At 30.1% G+C, this 25,790-nt stretch overlaps 1 protein-coding gene across 29 annotated transcripts in view; it reads left to right on the top strand.

Annotated features, from left to right (window-relative positions):
* The window catches only part of RIMS1 (regulating synaptic membrane exocytosis 1), a 695,397-nt gene that overhangs the window by 561,863 nt on the left and 107,744 nt on the right, over positions 1–25,790 (top strand). For 23 of the 29 annotated variants that reach the window (XM_031964638.1, XM_031964635.1, XM_031964631.1 and 20 more), the window contains 2 exons: positions 443–555; positions 11,423–11,589. The exons of the other annotated variants lie outside the window; for them this stretch is intronic. In XM_031964638.1, the coding sequence (XP_031820498.1) occupies positions 443–555; positions 11,423–11,589 (280 nt within the window). The remainder of the gene's footprint in view (positions 1–442; positions 556–11,422; positions 11,590–25,790) is intronic. 29 annotated transcript variants of the gene reach the window in all.

The raw sequence follows: 25,790 nt of genomic DNA, 5'->3' as shown, positions 1-25,790 counted from the left end.
AATGTCTCTCAGAACAGTAAATGCTCTTTTCTTGATACAGTTCCTGGAGATAAATGAAATGTTTTAGTGTATATGTTCATGCATCTATGCATGTGCATATTTGTATGATGTGTTATCCAAATTTGCTCTTTTTTCTATAGATGTCCTGATACCAGATTAATAGAATAACAAATTTTAAATTAACCTGTTTTCAGATAATTGTTTTTAATGAGCATTTAGAGTATATCCATTCAAACAAAACTTAGGGTATTTCTCTCAAGTTACTAACATGTGTGTCCAGTCCTGTGTGATTCAGATTTCATTCATTTCTAGATTGACATAGTACTGTAAGCTTTCTATATTTTATTTAATTGGAAAATTATTAACATAGAAATATTAATCCATTCAATTCTTAAAAGGTGTTCCTCATCTTTTAATGGGCTTCCATTGTGTGTTTTTACAGCAAGCTTAGTAGTGGAGGAGCGAACAAGACAGATGAAAATGAAAGTACATCGCTATAAGCAGACAACAGGGTCTGGTTCTAGCCAAGAACTTGATCGCGAGCAATATTCCAAGGTAAAATAGCAATAATAAAACCATAATTTTCCCACATAGAAATGCAATATTCATAGTGGGATATATATCTGGTTGCCAGTTTTTTAAGTAATTATAATTTTTATAAGTTATCTTTTTTATATCAAATTGCTACAAATCTTTGACAGTCATTGTTTCCTTATGTTTCAATAAAACAGAAATGCTTTTGTACAAAGCAAAGCTAGACATTAATAACTGGAATCCAAAATTGTGTGGTATTTGAAAAAGAAACATTTAACTACTTCAAGAATACTTTAAACAAATTTGTGCAATAAGTCACAATTGGGAAAATAGTTTACTAGCTTTTTATATAAAAATAATAAACAACCAAATCATAAGGTATAAACAGAAATTTTGAAAAATAGAATTTATATACATGTACATGTGTATTATATATATATATATATAATGATGTTTATTAATAAATGACAAAATATTACTCTTTATAGATTATATTTATTATTGATTTTACTTATATATAGTTATATTACATATATATATATATATATATATATATATATATATATATATATAGGTAATATAGCTGTTGCCAAAATAGTAATACTATTTTGAACTTTAAAGAAGTCATGCAGTTTCTAAATTACAATAATTTAGCTCTAGCAAATAGCATTTGCATTTTAATAGTGGTTTAAAGAAAGCCCCCAAAAGCTTAATTATAAGTAATTGCTAATTGTTTTTATTAAAAACATGTTTATTCTAGAATTGTTTTCAAATTCATTTCAATGATCCATAGAAAATGCAGTCATGGTTATAGAGATATTTGGGGGGCATTTCATTATCCAAAGACCAGAGAAACAGGAGACCATGAGAAATGCAAGATTCATATGTTCATCTCCCTTCATTATTTCTTTTATATACTATAAACCAGAACTGAAATATGGCTTTATTTAGCATACATTTTCAGTCATGTACTCATTTATTTAATCTGCTACAGAGAAAACAAGAGTATCTGGGAATTGTATTTGATTGAATGCCCCTTGGGAGGCCAAGCTACTTGTCCTATTAAATAGACTAAACAATTACCTAAAATTACATCCACACCACTTTCAACCTAGAGTATGTTCAACAAGGGATGCTATCATAAGCAAGTGGCAGTTTTCCTGTGAAGTGCTGCCCAACTTCCTAAGAATCTGAACAACCTTTTAGTAAAGATTTCATTTCAGACAAAGGCAGGCCATTCAATAAGCAACATGCTTTAAACTACTAACCTTCTACATGTTCTTCCTAATTCCTCTTCTGATGACTCCTTCAAGTCACTGTCTCCTCCTTTCTCCTTTTAACTTCTTTTTTCAAATGACACCTTAATTTCCCCAGTCTCACTCCTAATACATCCATGTAGAAAGCAGAAGGAAAGGGTAAGTTGAGCTCTCTCATTTTTTAGGATCAGATTCAAACCTCAAAGATGATATGATCAAAGGAATATAGCAGAAAGTAACTTTAAGGAGGAATCTTGCTCTTTTTATGCTACTGTTTCATACTAGTATTACCAATGAGAAAAGGGATAAAGGAACTAAGGGATCAAGCCAAGAGATATGATTTGGACAATGCTTTACAACTTTTCCTGAGTTGTCTTTTCCAACAAATAAATAATCATAAGCATAGTGAATGATATTTTGAAACCCTAGAATATTATACCTACTGCTTTTCAAATGTAAATAAAAAGCCAAGTGAAAAAAGCAAATAAATAACTTGGTGGTGGGGGGGAATATTTGAACTATCTGGACTATTTCCATTAGAACAAAATATGACTGAATTTCAAAATCCAGTGATATCAAAATGCCACATAGAATTGTAAGATCAGTTAGGCCCATATTGAAAAGATAAGAAATCCAAGGTAAAGAAATGAGATGATTGAGCAACTATCACTTAGATAGTTGGTCAAAGAGATGGGAGTAGATATCATATATTTTGAATAATGGACCGGTTCTCTTTTCACTCTCCAGCATTAATGTATTATTATAGCTATAAGAGTACTAGGTCTGGAGTCAGCAAGACTGATTTCAGATCCAGCCTGACTCTTAGTAAGTCTTTTAACTTCAACCAGTATGTTTCCTCAGGTAAATGGGACAAATAATAGCACCTATTTCCCAAGGTTGTTGTGAGGCTGAAATGAAATAATATTTGTACTTAGCACAATGCATAGCACATAAGTACTTAACAAATGTCTTTTTTTTCTATATCCATAAATGTACTCTAAATCAAATATTCTGACATGCCTGAAAATTAGCATTATCTTATTTCAAGTGTACTGATTAAGAACTTCCTAAATGATTGAAAATATTTTTTTTTCAAATCATAAGGCCCCTAATTATATTTATGGCACTCTTGCAAAGCATCTTATGATTTCAAATATGATAGTATTTGAATGGAAACAGTTATGTGATCTAGATTTGCCATTTGAATTTCCCCAGCCTTACTTTTCTCTTTCAACTACATGTGAAGCATATCATGTTCCCTTGCAGCTCTAACAATATGTGAATTCATGACTTGTTATTTTAAAATAATAAAAAATAAAAATAAATAAATAATAAAATAAAAAAACTACTTTAAAAAATTTAATGTAATTAAATGCTTATGCTTAGTTTCCTTACTATAAGAGAATATGAAGAATGGAAGGCATTCAAGAGGCATTTAGTCCATTCCTTGCCTAGTGCATGAATCCCTTCTGCAATATTTCTTAGGGCTTTTTAGACAGCTTCCACTTAAAGTTATCTGTAGTAGTGAAGAATTTACTCTTTCCTGAGGCAGCTCTTTTTTTGATAAATCATTAGAAAGTTCTTTTTATATTGTTTTGAAATCTATTTTCTTATAACTTCTACCCATTTGGTTATAGTTTTATATCCTGGCAAAAAAGAAATTGGTCTTCTTAACTAAATTTTGTCTATATAAGAACCATTCAAGCATTTGAGAATATCTATTATGATTCTGCCAAAGACTTCTCTGTTTGGGCTGAAAATCATCAGGTTTTTAATTAATTCTGATGTGCCCTGCTACATGATATTTCAACATTCTAGATCTATTTTAGCTTGTCAATGTGCTCTTTAAATGTGACCTAAGAAAATTAGCATAACCCTCTAACAGAATGTAAGCTCTATGAAGGCAGAAACTGTTAAATGTTTGGTTTTGTATCTCTAATTCTCCAAGAGAATTAGGACTTAGCACACAGCTTAATGCTTACAACATAGTTTTTGAATCAAATTTGTTCCAACCAAAGTAGAGTGAATGAAGATTATCATTTCCTTGTTTTGGACATTCTGCCTAATATTAATGGTTCAGAGATCACATAACTTTCTTTTTTCCATGTTAATCAGTACAATTTATAGTAAATATACATTTGTAGGTTATCTTTTTACAAAGTTATACCTTTTCCTTACTGTACTTTTTATGAATTTTTCAAAACTGATTATATAACTTTTCCCTTATTCATGTTAAATTCCATATTATTGGCTTCAGACTTCATTGTCCAAGCCTCATCAAGATTTTTTTTTAATTCAAATACTGTCACTCAACATTAGTTGTCACTCTTAGGTTTTTGTAATTTATGAGTAAGTTATTATTCCTATTTTTAACCATTAGTCACTCTGAATAGAATCTGATTAAGGACAGAGACCTAAGATAATCTACTAGAAATCCTATCCAAGTTTATAGGAATTAGATTAATCAACACTTTTTCAGCTAGTTAATTAGTCAGTCAATTTAAAGTTTGGCTGAGCGATTGTGTAGTCTACATTATCCATCTTGTCTGTGAAAATATCAAATAGGAATATCATTTTCTTGCCATTTTTCAATTCTATCATTACTTACTTTTATACTTCAATGGATTAATCTCCAACAGGGAACACTCTCCTATGATATCAAATATGTGCTATTCATATTGCCTTTCCCTATGTGATTTTTGTGCATGCCCTTCCATAATTTTACCATAGAGGATCTAGCCAACATGAGTTGATTATTTTTCATTATTTTAAAAAATTAATATGAGTAAATTCATTTTAAGAAACTGCTCATGTATACCCATGTAATAATTTTGTATGTTCATTATTCCTCTCTCCTGCTATATGACCAGCTCACATATATTTCTGCTCATTCGTATTTTTAAAAAGTTAATTTACCCCCTTGTTGAATGTGAGAATATCAGTCTACTTTTGTCCAATATGCATTCTTTTTATTTTCCTGAAATTTAACTGCATCTTTTTTTAAATCTTCTGATTTCATTTATAGTAAGGATAGCAATGAAGGTATAGTGGTAGTCTTCTGGTAGAATACCAGCTCACTTGTCAAATAAAAAGTACATTTTTAGTGAAAAGTGAAATTCCCATTTATTGATAGTGCAATGACTTTTGCCATTCTTAATGACAAAATTAAGAATGCTCTCCCACTCAATAATTATTCATTATAGAAAAAAAAAGGGAGCTACCTCTGTCTGGGTCCAATTTTGTATTTTTCTTTGTTTCATGTGTTGCCATCACCAAAGAATTTTTCTCTTTGTAGCCAACATGTTAATGAGGAGCTTCTCCATGTTTAGTTTAGGCTGACACAGTCTGTCACTGGAATCATACTAAAAGCACTACTAGATTATCAAAGCCTGTTTTGCTTGCATTCTACTGATAAAGCCTTCAAGAGATAATAATCAACCTAGCAGCACAAGGCATTGGACTAGGACTAGGACTTTTGTAGAAAACCCTTCTCATAACTCTTTCAAAAAGATGAGATCAGTCCAGCATGATTTACTCATGAGGAGCCCATTCTGACCTGTAGTGTTTTTGTTAGATAATGAAAATAAAGTTATATAGAAATTCTTATACATAATGATGATTGTTATATCTGAATATTTAGGGAACAAGATTATTTTGGTAATTTTATTATTTTACTGGTGATATAAAAAGTTTTGGTTTAACTTTCATAATTATATTTCATTACACATATCACAAGACAGAAGTTTCAATTCAAAATCTCCATTATCCATACTTTTAAGATTCATTGTATTATGTAGATGATCACCAAGGGTCCATCTATCCTAAGAATTTTTAATCACATAAATTCAATAACAAGTTTGGTTTCTCCCACATTTCTAAGAAATATTTTATTTTGGTTTTAATGATCATCTAAAAGTTGAGGAAATGTTTTATTATATCAATTATTAGCTTTTGGTTTATTTAAAATAAGTCTAGTCACTTCTCAGTAAGACGGTTAAGTAAAGTGGATAGAATGTCAGCTTTCAAGGCAAGAAAAATATTAGCTCAAGACTTACCTCTGAAACATACTTGGCTATATGAGTCTGAAAGCAAGTCACAGAGAGAGTCATCTTTCTCTGTCTTCTAGGTAACTCTCTATGACTCTAAATTGCAGAGAAGGAGCTAATTTATCTTGGTAAATTTAGGTCCCTTTACTAGGATATCTCAAATCAGAGAAATTACAGATTCAATGCTTATCCTATCTAATATGAAAGATTTACAATTGCAAAGAACTTTAAAAGCCACCAATTCCAATTCCCCTCCTTTAACAGGTAAAAAGAAAAAATACATTGAGAAACAAAGAGAGAAAGTGATTTGTCTAAGATTCCATCATTAACAAGTATCTGAAGCAGGCTTCAAATTCAAGTTTTTGTGGATCTAAAGTCCATGTTTTATTAAGTTACCTCTCTATCTCTATTACTAGAACCACACATAAGAAGCAACAGAATAATTAATGTTATATATATTGAATTCGTCCATCATCTTTTCCTTTAGCATCTTAATACCCTAATTAATATTTCTGATGCAGCAATGGTGCCTTTTTCTAAGAGAGAACCAGAACTTAAATGAATTTTCATTCACAAAATAATAATAAGCTAAAGGATATATCTTTTAATGGCTATTGAATACAGCATATTTTTTCCTTTGGGTTATTTGACAAAGTAAGGAAGATTTACTGCTCTTTTAAATAGTATTAAGTTGATCTTTTATTGTTAAGATATGAGAGATAAGAAAAAATAGTTGTGGATTTCTCTTAACTACTTGTGCAACTGTTTTATCTTTGAAGTTTGAATATCTTCTAGTCTTTACAACTCTTGTTCTCATTCTTTTATTGATTTTATCTCTCTGTCTCTCTCTCTCTCTCTCTGTATATATATATATATCAGTAACTGGGATCAATTAACCATAGTGCCTAAAGGCTGTGGTGAAACTAAATATTGTTCTTTGCAATTTTTACTTCAGATAGCTCATTTTAAAGACTATATCTTTTTCCTTTATCTAGAAAAAGACAGTAAAGCTAATTTTCACTATGCTTATATGTGTGTGTGTACATAAATTATTATGTATTGTAATAATACATATTATGTATTAATATGTATGTATTACATACATAAATTATTCACAATTATTTTTGATGGGAAATCTGATATTATCATGAGAAAAATGCTAGATAGAAAAATCAGGTTTGGATCTCTTTCTGCCTCTTAGAAATTGTCTGATTTTGGGAATATTACATTATCTAGAGGATCTAATTTCTTTCACCTACAAAAAGAGAGGGTTGGATTGGTTGATGTGGTTAAGTCTTTCTCATTATGAAAACTTATGCATTTAGATAAATTAGAATTTAAACATATCTGATATGCTGTGAAATCTTGGGCCTCTGAAATAAGCAATATATAATTATCTTAAAAGAAAAATATGTGGTTCTAAAATTTTATGGAATTCTTTATGGTTAGAAAAAAGGTAAATATGAGAAAAATGTGCACTGGTGATTGATGAAAATTCATGTATTTCATGTAATGAACATACATAACAGAAGTTAATAAAACTTAAATGGAACCAACCATAAGGCATTTTACATTAGAATTTCTTTGTTCCTTTTTCCTTCAAATTTGCAATGAAGAAAAGATATGTATCTAATAAACGATTGAAGTACTGCTGTTCAATTGTTTTGTTTTAACCAGACCTTTGAGTTAGTCAGCATAGAGTAGGAAAACTCCCACTACAGATACATATTAGCAATTCTGTGACTAAGAAAACAGTCCAGTAGTACTAATATGTTAAGTGACTTCCCCATGATCAGTTAGCTGGTATATGTGTGAGGCAGGATTTAAACTAGCCTTCTAACTCTATAACCAGTCTTCTAGACATGATAAGGTTTATTAATCTTCCAAAATTATATCATTACAACAATAAAAATGAGTCAGATGTTACTTAATATTCATTTTTCAGAATATCATAAGCTTATCTGGGAATATTGGGGGGCTTGGGGATTTTTTATAGTATTATATTTTTTATTCAAGGACTTTTTCTCATTTACTACCACATATCTCATTGTACTGCTTTTTAAATCTCAAAAGTCATATAGATTAGTACTAGAGTTATCAAAACTGGGAAGGTTTTTTTGACTGAGACATTGCCAGAAGCCAGTGTCAGAGCATCTACTACATATAGATGTTTTAGGATTCAAGTTGCCTGAAAGAACTGCAAGAAATATATACGTATTTATATTTATTGGTAAGTAAGCACATTGCTGCATAACTGGCTAGCACTAAAATCTGAACTTTTGAAAATACATCCAACTCACAACAGACCAAAAAGAAAATGACTTTTTAAAGAATTATTTGACCTTTTAATTTTTAGGAGAGAAAATGTTATTTTATATTGTATTTGCTTGCTTTGTGTGTGTTTATTTTCTAAGATGTTAAGGAGACACATACAAAACACAGAGTTTAAAAGATAATAGCTAATTTGAAAATATAAAAGAAAATTATTATAGGGTAGTTTCCCTTTTCAGGGATTTATTTGGCTTTCCTTAAGTTCAAGTAAATTCCTTCCATGCTTATAAAGATGTATCTTTATAGCTTCCTTCTAGCATGAGAGCCTACACAATAGGTATCATCCTGATTCTCCAATAGCAAAGAATAAATTTTGATTTTGTTGTGGGCAATAATCTCTAAAAGCAACTAGGATGGGGGGAGAAATAGGTATAGCAATGAACTTGGGGTCAGGAAACCTGAGTTCAAATATGACCTCAGATATTTACTACTTTGTGTCATATTATTAATAGGATAGTAGCAAGTAATATGCTTTCAAAACATAAAACTGATAGTCTACACCCACAATGTCTGTTCTTTACATTGGGAATCATAAAATTTTCCACCTTCTGATACAAAATATGTTTTTATAAACAATTCATCTCCTTCAGGCATGTTAGATGACATTTGGACTGCTATCTCTCTTACATTAACTCCTGGATACATATTCTTTCTTTCTATGCATATAGTTAAAAAGCAATCTAAACAATTATGCTAACTGGAAAAAGTAGACTTAAAATGTTCAACAGATATCTGACATAAAAGTGCACATTTTACTTGAATTATTTTATTATGCATATTTAACTACAGGCTCAAAGATCTATGGTTTAATTGTATTACAATAGCAAAAGTTATTTACAAGATTTTTCAAGATTTCTAAAGCATTAAGTTAATTAATATGCCTTTGAAATGGAATTAATCATTCTGGTAACCACATGGATGATAAATTTTAAAATCACACTTTTGGACCATCCTGTATATGTCTTTCAAACACAATCAATTTTACATCCTTTTGATATTTTTTAACCAGACTTGTGATATCATCAGTATTAGGAGATTCTGATGAGAAGCTCCCTCTACCCATGCCAGAAGATATTTATTCTACAGCCTTAAAAAAGTTACTTCGGGTATTTAAAAGTTTGGTGACTTAGTGTCAAACAACTGGTATGTGATGGGAAGCACTTGAAACTCAGCTCTCATTGATTCTGAGTTTAGCTCTCTTTCCATTACCCCATGCTGCCTTTCTCCTAAAGCCAAGAATTTTATACTTAAAGATAAAAATAAGTAAATTTCTAAAAGATAAAGCTAGTTACTCAAATATATGAGGGCATTAAAGTTGGTAGGGTTTATGTAAATGAACAAATGATAACCTAAAATAAGGTTCCAAAATTAAGAATCAGATATAAATAGTATTACCTGATAAAGAAAGTAAAAAAGGAGAAGACATGTTTAGGGGCTGCAAATTTATTTTCTGCTCAAATCTTAATATGTCAATATATGTAAAATACATTTAAATATTAAAAGTGTGCTTGTAGTCATATACTGTATAGAATATATACCAGATTCTGTTTTCCTGACTTATAAGACTTAGGGTCAGACCTAAAATGTAAATTTGATTAAAATGTAGCTATGACAAGTGCTTCAATATCTTTTCCAATAAAACTCCCAAAGTCAGACACAACTGAAAAAATGGCTAAATAACAACAAATCAGATTGTTTTAAGTCAAAACTTTTTAGACTTCCCTTCATTTTAGCCCAAACTTCAGTTTTAATATCTTAATTTTTTATTGTAAAAGGGAATATTTTTAAGAGAATAGAAAGAAGAGAGGTTGATATTTGTAGGAAATGTTTGGTAGTAGAAAATCTGTTTAAGAAATGCTGGGTAGTAGAAAGTCAAGCTGAAAAATAAGTTAAAAGATTATGAATTTCCTTAGTGTGGATGATGTTCTTGCTAATACACATCATTCTCATGTGTAATGTCTCTATTAGTATAGATTATTATTATTTTGTTCCATGTTTAAAATGTTTCCATGACTGAAAAGTGATGACCTTCTTCTGAGGACCTCTCTGAACATCAGAAGGCAACCTTTGATACAAGATCAAAAAGCTTTCACATTCTATCTAGGTCAGGTGACAGATTTTGTCTTAATGAATTTGGAGAGACTTCTTACCAGTTAGTGGGCCACCCAGAGTTGAGACTTTTCCTTTTATTTTTGGACACAGCAACTTCCATTCCAGTCTATCATAATGTAGACATACCACAATCTGCATCTTTGGAGTAACTACTCCATTTAGTGCAATGAAAAGAGTGAATTTGAAGTAAAAATTCATGAATTTACCTTGTGGCTCTGCCTTCATAATTTCATAAAATATCTTCATAACTATGTCAGTGTAATTGGTTTGTAATCATAGACCCCTAGTTTTGATGATTTGTAAGCTCCTGGAAACAAAAATAGTCATCATATAGCAATTGAAACATTGAAGAATAATTAAGAGTCAAGGCCAAAGAATCAGGGAAAAATAGGCAGTGAGAAAAAGTAATATGAGGGTAAGGTTAGAAGATGCCTTAGGACTGAGCATTAAAAAACATCTGAAAGGTCTTTAAAATATTGTCAACATTGGCAGTTTTAGATGAGGAAAACCATTTTACAGTGTTAATATATAAAGGTTCTTTTGAGGGGAAGGGGTGTTAGGGTGGGTAGGCCAAGGGTAAAGGATCTATAATTTCTTCAATAAGGGAAACTTGCTCTACTAATGCATATCAGAGTCAGGTAAGTAATTTATGGGCTTAAAGACTTGTCTGGCATTATTGAGAAATAGGTAATGTCTATAGTCATTTAACTAATAGGTGCCAAAGACAGAGTATGAGTTCAGTTCTTCTGATTATAAGACTGGACCTCTCTATTTCCTACATGCACTTCCTTTCAGCATGTTTATGAATTTTTAAATTCTGATATTGTGAATTTCTACCTAAGCAGCATATTTCTGAATGTCTACATTTTAATTTAGTTTTCATAAGTCCTTATTTTATATTTACTTGTAAATAGTTCTAAGATTCTTATGAAACAGTCTCTTATAATACATTTAATATTATTATCATTTGGAGATTACTATTCTCCAGTGCTTGTTGACCTAGCTCTAGATTTTTTCAAGAAATGTGTCTTTCTAGAAGTACCTATGCATATATTGAGGTTTGGCTATCTCATCACCTTGGTTGCTTGTATCTACCCTGAGATGGGATAAAAGTGCTCACACTTTCTTGTTTTTAATCTTTAGTATAACATACATAAAGATCAATACAGAAGCTGTGATAACGTCTCTGCCAAATCATCAGATAGTGATGTCAGTGATGTGTCAGCCATTTCCCGAACCAGCAGTGCCTCACGCCTCAGCAGCACAAGCTTTATGTCAGAACAATCTGAGCGCCCCAGGGGTAGAATCAGGTGAGTTAACAATCTATGCTCTTTGTATGTCCTGCATCTTCCTTTTTTTTTTTTTTTTTTTTTTTAGTCAAAAAGAAAGAAAAAAAAAGAAAAAGATCTAGCAAGTTTTAAATAGCTGTTTAGGAAATAGTTTGAATAAGTTTTCTTCACTGTCTTTACAGATAGTTGCTCAATGATGTCACCTGGAACCCTGAGCTCTTAGAAATGGGAGCATGGCTAGACAGCAAAATAATGTCATTTCAGTTCAAGTAATGAGATTAATATCAGTTGACCATTGACTGTTGTTATACAGGTTGAATGGTACTCTATTTTATAGTAACTGATGAATTTGATTAAATTTGCCCATTTTAAATCATCTCAAAGGGGGCAGAATGTATTAATAGAGAGAAGGTACAGTCTTGGAGTTGAGGATTTAAATTCATGCTCTAATTACTATTACTGTCACCAAAACCCCATAGTCAAAAAGCAGGAGAGATGAATGAGAAATTTAGGACATAACACACTAGTGATATTTCTTCAATGTAGTAAATGTTACATCATTAGAGAAACAGTCTTATGTATCAAGCAACTTCATTTTATGGATTTGTCAGTGGATAGCATATTGAAAAACCTACCCCCTCTCTTTATCATTATTGCTTAATTTCTCTTTGTTTGCAATAGGGAGGAAGAAAGGGCTTTTCAAGCTTAAGCACTAAGACAAAACACTTATAAGATTAATCTTGTATGATAATAGCCCAGTCATTCATTATCTGCAATTATCTAATATGTACTTAATGTGTTCAATTCATTGTGCTAGACTCTAAACATAATAACCAATAAGATATTCTCTCTGAAGATAATGTGTAATAGCAATTTTTATAAGATAACAAAATAATAAACATTCAAACTAGTTCAATCCAAATTAGTCCAGCAAGATTTTATTAATCATTTTCTGTGAATTAGATTCTTATGATATAACCTCTGAAAATAATAAGAAAAATCTTATCCATAAGGAGATCATTAGGAATAAGAATTTAAGTATTTCTAGCATTATAAATCATACAACCTTATGTGTTTCTTCATAACATCCTTCTGGAATATAGAGTAAATATTTTTGTTCATTTTAGAAGTGTGATAAGATGGAAAACTGATCCATTGGCAAAGATTTGCCAAAAGCTAACCCCAATGAATTTGAAACAAATTTAAAATTTTACCTAGATAACAAAGAATTTAATGTATGCAACGGAGGCTCTTATGATTTTATCTTCTCTTTCCTATAGAGAGATTTTTCTCCATTCAGTTATAAAAAGTGTCTAATTTAAGAATAAATTTGAAATCATAAGTATTAAAGCTAGATTTTTACTTGTGCTTATACTTGTTGGTATTTAATTTAAAGATTCTGAGTCCCAAACTTTCTCCCTCCCTCTTTTACCTTGAAATAAAACTATAAATTTAGTATTGATGTTGATAGATCAAAAGATATGTGCAGTTTGATTTCAAGATCCAGTTTAGTTAGTTAGAGTTTGCCCTGATACTCTTCTATATAATGTAACTGAAATTCAACAGATTTATAGAACAAAATGGGGTTGACTTAATGAGCTTATGTTTATTAAAACAAAGTAGAGTAAACTTGATGTTTCTGACTCTTACTTGCTGGTTTGGACCTGAGAACCCCTGATCTGGATCACCCCGCAATATTGCAAACACATTCCAAACACAGGCCTCTTGCAAGGAAAAGCACAGGAGTTGGAATCAGAGAGCATGGACTTTCCTTTTATATCTGTTTGACATTGGGCAAGTTATTGGATCTCTCTGAGTATCTGTTTTCATATCTATAAAATAAGAAATCTGGACTATGTGATCTCTAACATCCCTTTAAGCTCTACATCTATGATTCATTATTTCTGTGTAGCTGAAAACAAAAACTGATATGGATCATTCAAGATTTTCTTCAATGTGAATCCAAATATTATGGAGTTTTTTTTGTCTGTTTTAGAAACATTAGGACTTGGGTTTAAGACTTTAGGACTTTTGGATCTTGCATTTCTGTATGTTCATTTGTCTTCAAGATACATAAAGTGAGCATTTGGAATAAGTTATTGTTATACTTTTTCTTATAGATATTCTTATACTTTTTCCTCATCTATTAAATAGAATGTGAGAATATGAGATATTCTAGAAGAGTATAAAAATAAATAAATGCACTTTTTATGTATACTTATTAATTATGATTACTGACATTTAAAGCCATTTAATTTTATACATATACATGTCTCTCTCTCTCTCTCTCTCTCTCTCTCTCTATATATATATATATATATATATATTATCCATTTGAGTTGTCTGCATTTCATTTTTCACACCTGAATATTAAAACTTGGGAAAGGACAAAGTCATTAGAAATCTACAAAAATGTAAAAAGAAAGTAAAAAAAAAAGACTATAGTAAATACAGGATCAGAAAGATGAGTCAGAGCACAATAAAAGGAAATTTAATTTTGAATACCTGAAGACATTCTTTTGTTGATAATTTGAGGTAAAATTTAGTTTTATCTTTTGTGTTTCCACTCCTTTCAGTTGCTTAATTTTTGTAATGTAGAGTCTTATAGTCCATTTTTAACTAATATTTCCTGTGAATGTAATGTGAGTGCTCTTTGCAATGAGAAAGTACTACTTTACTTTTTTCCTATGTAATGATCATCTTGTAATATATCATTATGAATATATTTTATCTGAACTAATTTCTCATGAACCTAATATCAACTTATTTCAAAATAAAGATTATGTAAATATAAGCACCGGAAAAAGAAGACAACATGCACATGAATAGGTAGATACAAAACACTTACAAATTTGATACAGAGTAACTCTGAGGAGGGAAAAGGGATGAGGTTCCAGCACTGGCTGTATGGAAAAAACAGAGAAATTCTTCTGCATATCGATTATATCATTTGAACAGAGTCTTGAAGGAATACAGGGATTTCATGAGGCAGAAGTGAAGAATTTATTCCAGGCATAAGGGACAACTAGTGCAAAGGTGTGAAGACTGCAGATAGAGTGTTATATATTCAAAATAGTAAGAATAGTATGAGTGGATCATAAAGAATTTGGAAGGGAATAACATTTACTAATACTTGAAAGATGAGAGGGAACCATGTTGTGAATAACTTTTAATGACAAATAGGAGTTTCTTTTAATCCTGCAAATAACAGGAGGCACACATATCATATACATATAAATACATGCATGTGCATATACATATATTTATATATGCATGCACATATAGACATGTGTGTTTGCATGTATAGATATAAAATATATTCTATGTACACACATATGTTTGTATGCATGTGGGTGTGGGTATATATATATTTATATCCTGTATGTATAAAATTTGTTTATAACATGTTTAGCTTGAGATATCTCCAAGACATCTAATTTGAATCCAGTTTGAATCTCCAACACATCCAACAAAAAGTTGTTAATGTGAGATTAAACTTTAGGAATAAGTCTAGGACTGGATACAAAAATTTGAGAATCAAATGCATAAAAATGTACATGGGACTTGACTTAATAAGACTTGAATAAGATTTGACACAAAAAGAAAAGAATAAAAAGAAAAGGAGAGATGAGAGGAAAGGAGAGGACCTTGGAGACATAATGTGGGGGCAGGATATGGATGATGAGAACACCCTCTTTTTATTTCTTATGTAATAATAATCATTTCTAATTCATTATAATTTGTTCAATCATATGGCAAATTGAAGATCATCCCTTTAGTTTCCAAGTCTTGGTATAAGAATCTGTTACATTCTTGCCTAGAGTCTTTCAGTAGTTTGCTAGATGATTGTAGACAAATCATTTTCTATATCTAGACTTTAGTTTCATAAAGTTAATTCACTGAACTAGAATGGTTTCTAAAGTTCCTTTTTAGTACAAACAAAATAGACGCAGAATAGTAGAGAAGGTCACATAAGGGTAGAATCACATCCAATTGAGATTATAACTAAAGGTTTTGTTGAGGATTTAGCAGTTCTATTGAACCAATGAAGGATAAGTAATAGTTCAACAGGTGAAAATATGGGAAAGGCTAAATGTTTTAACAAAGGTATGTTTGGGAATTTTGAAATGTGTCTACTTTTCCACCATGTAATGACAAAGATCATTTAAAACCAAAGCAAAAAAAAAAACCTACTGAACTTTGGTGCTGTAATTTTGATAAAATAATAAAGCTATGAATTCTGTTAGCTACTTTTAAAGGTCAGAATGTACCAGGATTAGACAGATAATTTATATAATTAATTGCTTGAGGTTTTTTTGTGTAGGGGGAATTGGGAAAACTGTAGTAAATGTCATTGTATTTTATGTAACCATAACTCTCTCAATGCCAAGAAGAATGATAGTTTAGTTTCTGGTCCCTTTTCCGTGATAGTGTGCCAGTCAGTAATGCTTATTTAGCATTTTTTCCCAGTAGAGTTTAGATACTAAAACAGACGTCAGTGTGTCTTAGCTCAACCACTTCAAGGTATGATTTTGGTTTAAGATCAAAAGCAACAGCCTACTTGTTTATACCTTGACATGATGAATGATCTGTGATTACTAAGAAGAATGTACTTCTTTTCCAAGTTGACAACATCAGGAGCCTGTACTGTTGACACAATGCAGCTCACAGTGCTTGCTATTTTAAAACATAATAATAATAAAATTCATATTTAAGAACATGATGCATGCACATGTACACACACACATACACACTCACTTCTCCATATCTTCAGTTGATTCTTTGATAAGTTGTAATTTTCCATTACAGAATATTTTTGTACTATTTAAAGTCTGCCTTTTTTTCCATTTATTCTCTACCAAGCATGCTTATGAGGACTTATTTTTAAAAACTTAAGCTATTAAGTTACAGGAAAACATCTGTAACTTATTTCAAATTAAGCATAATTAGACAACTTTATTGTTAATGTTTTAATCAAGCACCAATGAAATAAGTACTTACTGAACATGTATTTTCTGGTCAGCTCTGTAAATAAAAAAAGCATGGATGTAACTCCAATGATCATATACTGGGGTATATGATCCCCAAGTATATTCCCCAAGAAGAGAGAGATTATCTCCTCTAGGTCCAATAATCTTCTTTTCATTAGTTTATATAATATAAATGCCCAGAAAGCAATCTCTTGGTGGAAAAATATATCTTTAGTTTTTTATTATATTTTTCATGACTGAAGAGATAAATGAAAATGTTTACATCTGAAAGTGGGGATGTTTTCTTCTGTTTTCATTTATTTCTGACATGCATATGTATTTATATTATTTATGATACATATGTATATATGTTTTATATACATGTATGTGTGGTAATCATAAATCTTTCATAAATATTAAGATCCATTAACAACTTAAGTTTGATTAGGGAAATGACTATACACTTCTAATTGGATTTCAAAAAAATAATTAAATTCTGTGTCATTCAATTTAAAAATAAAGAACATTTTCCTCTTTTTCCCATTTGTTCTCTCTAAATAATGCAATTAGTTGCTATTAGAAATGCTAGTAAATCCTGAAAATGATTGTCTTTAAATTAAGGTGATTTTAACTATAAGCATAAAATATTATCTACATAAAGATTTGGAATTATAAGGAACCTTAATAATCAAATAGCTGAACTTCCTAATTTTACATATAAGAAAACTAAAGCCCAGGAGTTGACATGACTTCCCTAAAGTCACACAGATCATGACAGATCCAGACTTTAAAATCAAGTTATAACTCCAAATCTATTTCCAATATGCCTTCTTGACTGATGATCCATCTTTTTTTTATAGACATATCCCAAATAAATTTGGCATGTTTTTTTTAACCAAATACACATTCAAAAAACCTAGTATTTTTGTCACTATATGTTGTTGTTGTTATTCAATCATTTCTGACTCTTTGTGACCATAAGGACCACAGTATGCCAATACTATCTATGAGATTTTCTTGGCAAAGATCCTGGAATTCTTTAACATTTACTTCTTCAGTGGATTAAGTCAAACAGGTTGACTCACCCAGGGTTACATGGCTAGTAAGAGTCTGGGGTCAGAATTGAACTCAGCTCTTCCCGATACCAGGCCCAGTGTTCTATCTACTGAGCTATCTAGTTACTAAATGTGTGTGTGTGTGTGTGTGTGTGTGTGTGTGTTGGATGGATATTTGTCTGTCAATAAGTGAATGTGCTTCAGGATCTAAAAACTATTCCACAAGAGAAATTCAAAAATATTTTGAGCAATGGTAATGTTGTTGGTATAAGTATATTGCCTTTTATGGAGACAACTTTTCAGAGACAAAACTTATTTGGGTTTTAGTTCTGGTATGTTTGTTACAAAATCATTCAAACTCTTTTATAGCCATTTATCGAAGAAATACCAATCAGAATTAGATTGGCTGTAAAAAAAAAATACATAGATGATCAAAAAAGGCAATTTAACTGAAATTTTCCATGATTTTGAAACAGAATACATTACAAATGTACAATATCACTTGATTTTCCAGGAAATTATCTAAGTTAAATAATCTATATCAAAGTAAAAATCACATTGAGTATGAGGAAGTAAGAAATTAGATGCTATAGGAAATGAAGAAAAGGGTTGATGAGATAGAGAGGCAGGAAGTTGATTCCAGATGGCAAGATTCAGAGAGCATAAGGCTGTTGAACCAGCAGCGTCTTAATTTTATGAAAAATAATTTTGGTTTTGTTAATATAGTTTAATAAGTCCATATTTATTCAGAACCACATTGATTCATAATCTTTTGACCTGGATCTGTTTGTCATTTCCCCCAAATTTGGGTTTTCTCCCAGTGAGCCTCTGTAACTTCTAATCCTAGAATCTACATTTTGCACTCATTTTTAAACAACAATGATTTGTACATGTTCATTGCATCTGCTAGTTCTTTCAAAAATGACCCTAGTTGGCTTCCATCTCATAAACATGCAACTGATTCAGCCTGATAAGCTGAAAAAATTCCCAAGTATAGTCTAAACTCACAATGATGAGGACCATTAAGATGTCTTTGAGTTAAAGAGTTGTTGGGCATTTTTTCTTTTTCAGAACTATAACATGACTTTCCCCCTACATTTATGTACACTTGTAGGAGAGACTTACATAGTCAAAGGGTAGAAAAATGACAAAAGATATCAATATTTTTTTAAAGTGAGGGTGGGATTTGAGGTGAAGAAATGAAATCTTCTTTCAGTTCAATTAAATGGATATTTTAAAGTGACCAAAAAAAATAAATAAATAAAGTGACCAAAATGCATCAGGACTCAAAACTATGATTCTTGATTCTAATTCTACTTACTTTTTTTTCTATGACATATGGGCTTGGAATGGCTAGGGTTCTGCCTTCCTTCCTGTCCTAGTATACAACATGATATACATGAAAGAATATTGGAATTGGAATCAGAGAAAATAGATAAAGAGGTTGGGAAACAACTATATTTGAAGCCTTTCCAGCATTTTAGAAACTGTCAAAATTTTTCTTTCATTGGCAAAAAAAAAATACTTTGATAACCTCTAGATCAACTCAATTAATGAATCCATATTTATTAAGTTCCTACTAAAAAGTATGCATGATACTAGACACTGGAGGTATAAAAACAAGAATGAAACAAACTATATCCTAATAAGACCTGGATTTCCTGATCATTTCCAAGCAATGCTAAATACTCTGACAATCATCTTTTGCCTTCCTCTGGAACTTTGATGCTGCTCCAAGAACTGAACTTTGAAATGTTATCTCTTCTTTTATCTTTCCTAAAAATAGGCTGCTATAGTATTCCCTTGTTATTTTCATACTATCTCCTTATGCAAATATCCCTTTTTCCTTTCCATCTCCAGCTCTCCTATGTATGGTATCTTTTATATTAGAAGTTTAGAGTTTTTTTTTTCTTAATGTAAGATTAGAAAAGTTTTTGATTCATTCATTCATTCATTCATTCATGTACATATAATATTTTGTATACACATACATATGCATGTGCACAAAGTAAATGCAAGGGGAGGAAGTGGTAATTCTTAAAGCATATGAGTTCTGATTAAAATTATAAATGATCACACTATCACCTACTAAAATACTTCTTTCATTTGCTTATGCTAATCTACTAAAATTAAATATATTCATAAATTTATGGATTATTTTGATGACCTAATTTTTAGATATTACATATATCACCAAAACTTGGTCATAGTAAGATTAATAAATATTTCAAAAAAGAAAACATTTAAATAGTTATTACTGACATACATTTTAATGATATCAAGTAAATACAAAAACATAGTGGTAGTTTGGGAAAAATTTACATATATTATTACTTATGATCCTTATAACATTATGTGAGGTAGGTTTTATTATCACAGTTTTAAAGTTGAGGAAAACTCGGCTCCAAAAATTTAAGCAATTTGATAAGGGACACTTAAGAAATAAATGTGGAATTTAAATGCAGGTTACCCCCAACTCCATGCTTTATCAACAATACTTCCCTGCTAATTTTTAACTCTAATGATTTTAATTAATAATCATTTAATAATTATATTGTTACATGTAATAATTATTATTATCCAGTAATAATTGATTGTTTTTCATTTGACTTCTATCCATGAGATATTTGTAAAAGTTATTCATGAATATGTAAAGAATTCATGGTGAAAAATCATAAGTATGCAAATTTTTTAAAATATTCCTGACTTATCAAAGGTATGGTTATTATATAATTATTATCTGTGATTTAACTTCTTCAGTAATTCAAAGTTTTACTTATGAAGTTAATACACATGTGATGGAAAATAAACACATCATGTTTATAGATAGCTTGATTTGATTGCAAATCTATAATCTGACACTTATTGCTTACTGAAAGTCTCTGGGCCATAGTTTCCCCATTTGTAACATTAAAAGGTTATACTAAATAATGTTTAAGTCTCCCAGTAACTCTGTATCTATGACCATACTCTGAGTGTGATATACTTGTATAAATCAAGTAATAAAAGTATTATAAAATAACATATATGAAAATTAATTTTATCTTAAACTTTTTACTAATTTTGTTATATTTTCAATTAATTCAGGATGTCATTTCACCAAATTTTAATAAAAAATGTAATATTTCTACCACTTTAAGATTCAAACTTTATGTAGAGAAATGGTCACATATTCCTATGTTGCTTGTCAATAGTTTCTTAGTCTCAATAGTCAAGGGATGGCAGGTGATAACTAATAACAGTACTTTGTTAATTAATAGATCACTTTACATGGAAAACTTTGTACTCCAAGCTGTCCAGAAATGGATACCCTTAAGAGTCAATGTTATTCTCTTTTATCCCTTAAACTTCTCCCCCCCCCCATTCCAGTGAACTAAAGGAGAACAAAAATGTATTGAAAGTTCCTGCTGTGACCAAAATATATGATTTTATCTTTGTTCCAAGAACAAAAAGGAAATAAGACTATAGTCTTCTGTTTCTTTAAGCCATGTCTTGGCTACATTCATTGTATTCCTAGTGGCCAAGATTCATTAGAATCATGTTTGCCAGGTGCTATCTTTTAACTGTCTCCTCTATATTCTGACTTTAGATAAATTAATAGTGGTGCTAAAGCCCAGCTCTTGTGAGATAGCCCATGTAGCTATATAAATCAGACTGATTATTGCAAATAATTAATCTCATAAAGTGGTCACATTATTCAATTAATATCTTTCCATTTGATTGAAATCAGTTGTCAAAATTTAAGTAATTTCAACTTCAAATAGTGCAAATGTGAGTATGTATGACCACTTCACAGGATTCATTGTTTGTACTAATGAAGACCTAGGTGTATAGCAATCTTGTGATTTGGTAGGATGTCATAAATGAAAATTTGCTGTTCCAAAGGTACATGCATAGTTTCTAATCTCATAAGCAATAGATTGTTTAAAAGTTTTTATTGCTAACAAGAAAGAATATAATGAATTAGAAAAACTTATGGTGTGAAAAACATTAGAAAATCAGTTATCAGAGTGTTAGGGTCTATATTGGTCGTTTATAAAATTCAAATAATAAATTATTATACTTATGTTGACTTTAACAGAAACGATATCAAAGAAGTTACATAGGATATATTGAGCCTTTCAAAGTATAATTTTAAATTCAAAAGATGTTTAGCTATTTTACTAAATTAAAATTAAATGCTGCATTTAGCATTTTTTTGGATTATATTTGAAAAATTAAGTTTAATTCAACAAAAATGGATTAAGGATCAACTATTTACAAAAGACTGTGTTAATTGTTAAAAATAGAAAATGTATTATTCCTGCCATCAGGCACCTTAGATTCTTTTGCTAAGTACTAACATATGCAAATGTATTACTGCTAAGTACTATGGGTATGAAGAAAGGACTTGTACGGAAGGTGGCACCTGAACTGTTATATTTTTAAAGTGAGATTCTACATGATATTCATGCCCAATGAATACATCCTAAACATGGCATGGACCCATGAAACACATACAGTTGAGTGATAAAACAACATGTATAGTACATAGGCCAGAACAGAAAATAAAAAGAGTATTATGAAGTAAAAGTAGAAAGGTAAAATAAAATTGGATTGTGAAGAGCTTTAAATACTAAATAAATACTTATATTTCATTCCATAGCCTATAGTAAATCATTGAAAATCTTTTAGAAGAAATCCTTAGATTGTTTGGAAATGTTCTCATCATACATTAAAAAAAATTTTTTTTTCAATCTTCATTTAGAAGTTTTTATGTATGAACCCTGTGTTCTAGATTCTTTTTTAGATACAAACACAAGATACATGTAGAAATGTAGAGAGGCTTTAAGCATTTTGTTTCAAACAATAAAAATAACAGAAACTTATTATTTTGCCAGAGGATAAAAGATGTGAGTGTATGGGTGTGTAGGTTGGGGTGTATAAATGGTATGTCTTTTTTTGGTGAATGTGTATGTATAAAGAGAGACTGTTCTCTTCTTACAGGTAACTCTGTATTGATTCAGATCAGCACCTTTCTTATAATATATTTTTAAGAGAGCTGCCCAAATTGAAAGAAATCAAGTAACTTGCCCAAAGTCATATAGGCAATAAATATGTGTCTAAGATCAAACTTGAACCCATTTCTTCCTGACTTCAAGGATAGCATTCTATTTATTATGCATTAAGCCCTGTTAATAATAAAATATTCCAATGAAATATTTGTCATTGCTTTTAAAAACTAATAATTTCAAAGGACATATGAAAGAAAACTCTATCTGCATCCCAGAAACAGTATGTATAATATGTATAGAAGTAAGTATGTATATACCTATTTATGTCTAATGGTAGTCATCCCAAGGAATTGGGAGGATTTACATGACAACCTTATTATAATTTAAAAAGGAATAGTAAGTTGTATATAATAAATTTGTATTTTATATGCAACCATCTTTTTATTATACTGTGTTATGAAAATGCTTATTTTATTCCATAAATTTAAAAAAATAAAAATTAAATTAAAAAATAGACAAAAATGAAATTCTATCAAAGTCTGCTCATAATTTTGAGAAAGATATGGATTCTTTTGTCATAGCAGTGAATTAAATAGATAAAAAAGAAAATATTTCTTTAGCATATATTATGTTCCAGGAACAGAGGAATCAAATGTGAAAGAGACAGTTCCTATTCTCAAGAAGCTTATGTTTTAGGAGAAGAATTGGGGTAGCAACCAGAAAATGGAGATCTGGAAAGTCAACAAAACAGTTAATAGTGCTCATTTGATTTTTGCTCATTGAGCTTAAACAGAATGGGAAAGAGACCATGCCCAGCATAGCAGGACAAATGGTAAGAGGATTGGAATAGATGGTTATGTGAGTTAGGAAACTTAGCCTGGGGCGAGCTAATAAGTGAGATACATTTATATTCACTACCAAGATAGATCAAGGATAACCTAAGTAGAGTTTTAAAATAAGCTATTCTGAGTGGCTAGAGAAAAATTATCCTTATTCTCCATCCAGTGCAGATAAAGCTAAAACATCCAAAAAATCTATATATACTCTAGAAATAGTATAGAACAACTCTAGTTATTCATGATATTTTCACAGTTTACAAATGATTTGGCATAAAAACTGACACATACTATACAACCTAATGTATATAAAAAATAGTGAATTTAGAGTTGGAGAATCTGCTTTATATTAAGTCAGCTTAGCTGGGTTCATACTTCATACTTATATAATTTTAGGCACCTGACTTTATCATATTTGACTTCATTTTATTTTTCTATAAAATGAGCAAGGTAGATTAAGATCATCTCTAAGGTCCCTTCTACCTCTGAACCTTATGATAATATGTCTTGTATTGACAAAATTACTAACCACTATTATTAACTTAAAACTAATAATAAATAAAATTCAAATAATCAAAAATTCTATTTAATTAAATTATTAAATTAATAATCAATGATATAATAAAAAATAAAGTGATATCTTGGCCAACCACTTTCCAATCCCACAAAAGAGAAATAAATATTCAACCTGCCTGATACACTAAAAATAGGGCATTAAGTATTTGATTTTAAATGTCATATAATTTTTTTCCTCTATAATTAAAATGTCTTTGAAAAGATGGTCAACATCTCTCTAATTCCATTTTTGTGATTGCAATAACTTCTGATAAAATCTCAAGTTGTCATATCATATATTTTCCCACTATATTATTATTTAATTTTTTTCAAGCCTAAGAAAGATTGTTATATTTGATTCAAACAGATTGTTAATCATTTATAGAAAAAAAAACTTTCAGATAAAATATTGCACGACATTTTGTAGTTGTTTACATAATGTCTATAGTGAAAAATATGAGTTGAATTACTTTCAAGTTTAATGCACATTATTTTTTCTTGTTTTTTGAAAACATGGTGAAATGAATATCTTCTTTCTTTTAAGGAAAAAAAAAATTTTTACTTTGTCCTGTAACACTTTACATTAAGATTAGATTGGTAAATATCAAATACAAGTGAATGTCTCTACTTTCACTGCAAAAAAAAAAAAAAAAAAAAAAAAAAAAAGACTTTTTAATTCAAATTCATCTTCATGAAGCAAAATGGCTTGGATAAGGAAGTAGCAGCAGGATTCTTGGCATCAGTAACTCCAGAACAGCTTTTCTACTTTAACTCATTTCTAGAATATCCTTTTTTCTTCTTTAAATACCCAGAATGACTGCAAAATCCTATGGTTCAGAAATCTTTTAAAATGAGCTTTTATTAATACATACTTTTAAAATACCTAAATTTTCCAATGTTTCTATCTCCCTGCCTCTCCCAGAGAGCCATCCTTTATGGCAAAGAATGAAAAAAGGGAAAAACAGTTCAGAAAACCCAAATGTTGTTCTTTCTATTTACATTGTTGTAGCAATTGTGTATCTGTTTCATCAACATTACACCAGTACATAGGTCTTCTCATATAGTTCTGACATTTTTCATGTCACATTAAAAGTTTTATCATTATATCAAGTTTATCAAGAAAAAGATACAAGAAACTCTGTAACTGTTAGTTACTGATAAAGAATCTAAAAGCTTACATTTAAATTGAAATATGACCTTAAAAGACCATGCAATCCAAATGACACGAAATTGATTTGAGAAGGCTTTTAGCAACCATTGTGGAGAAGATGGAAAACTAAAGTTGAGAATATATTATTTATACTTCGGGTAATTAAATGGCACCCTACATAACTTATAGGATGTGAAGTCAAGAAGATCAGATTGTGGCATCTGGGTGATCTTAGACAAGTAACTTTAGCTCTTTATGCCTCAGATGAGATGATAATAGCACTTATTTCACAGGGTTGTTTTGAGTACAAAATGAATTCATTCAATACATTCATAATGTATTATGAATGTTTGTTAGGATTATGTGAGAACTAATGTTACATAGCATAATATTGATTTTTGTATATGTAAAGGTTATATTTCTTTAAAGATCAAAAAGATTTGAATTTTCTTAGCAAACCTTTTTGTTGAATTTGGAAGAGACTAATGCCTAATTTTTGAAACATTTAGAGATTTGAAATTATGTAATAAATTAGTTAGATGATAGTATGAATCCTAGGATAAAAGGCCCATCATATTTTGAGAACTGTAATGACTTTATAGATCACTTAGTCCAATGTTCTTACTTAGATGAAGAAACTGAGTTTCAATAAGAGTTAAATG

This window comes from Sarcophilus harrisii, chromosome 4, assembly GCF_902635505.1.
Source record: "Sarcophilus harrisii chromosome 4, mSarHar1.11, whole genome shotgun sequence".
Lineage (NCBI taxonomy): Eukaryota > Metazoa > Chordata > Mammalia > Dasyuromorphia > Dasyuridae > Sarcophilus > Sarcophilus harrisii.
Note: the sequence above shows the minus strand (reverse complement) of the source record. Positions and strands in the feature narration are given on the sequence as shown.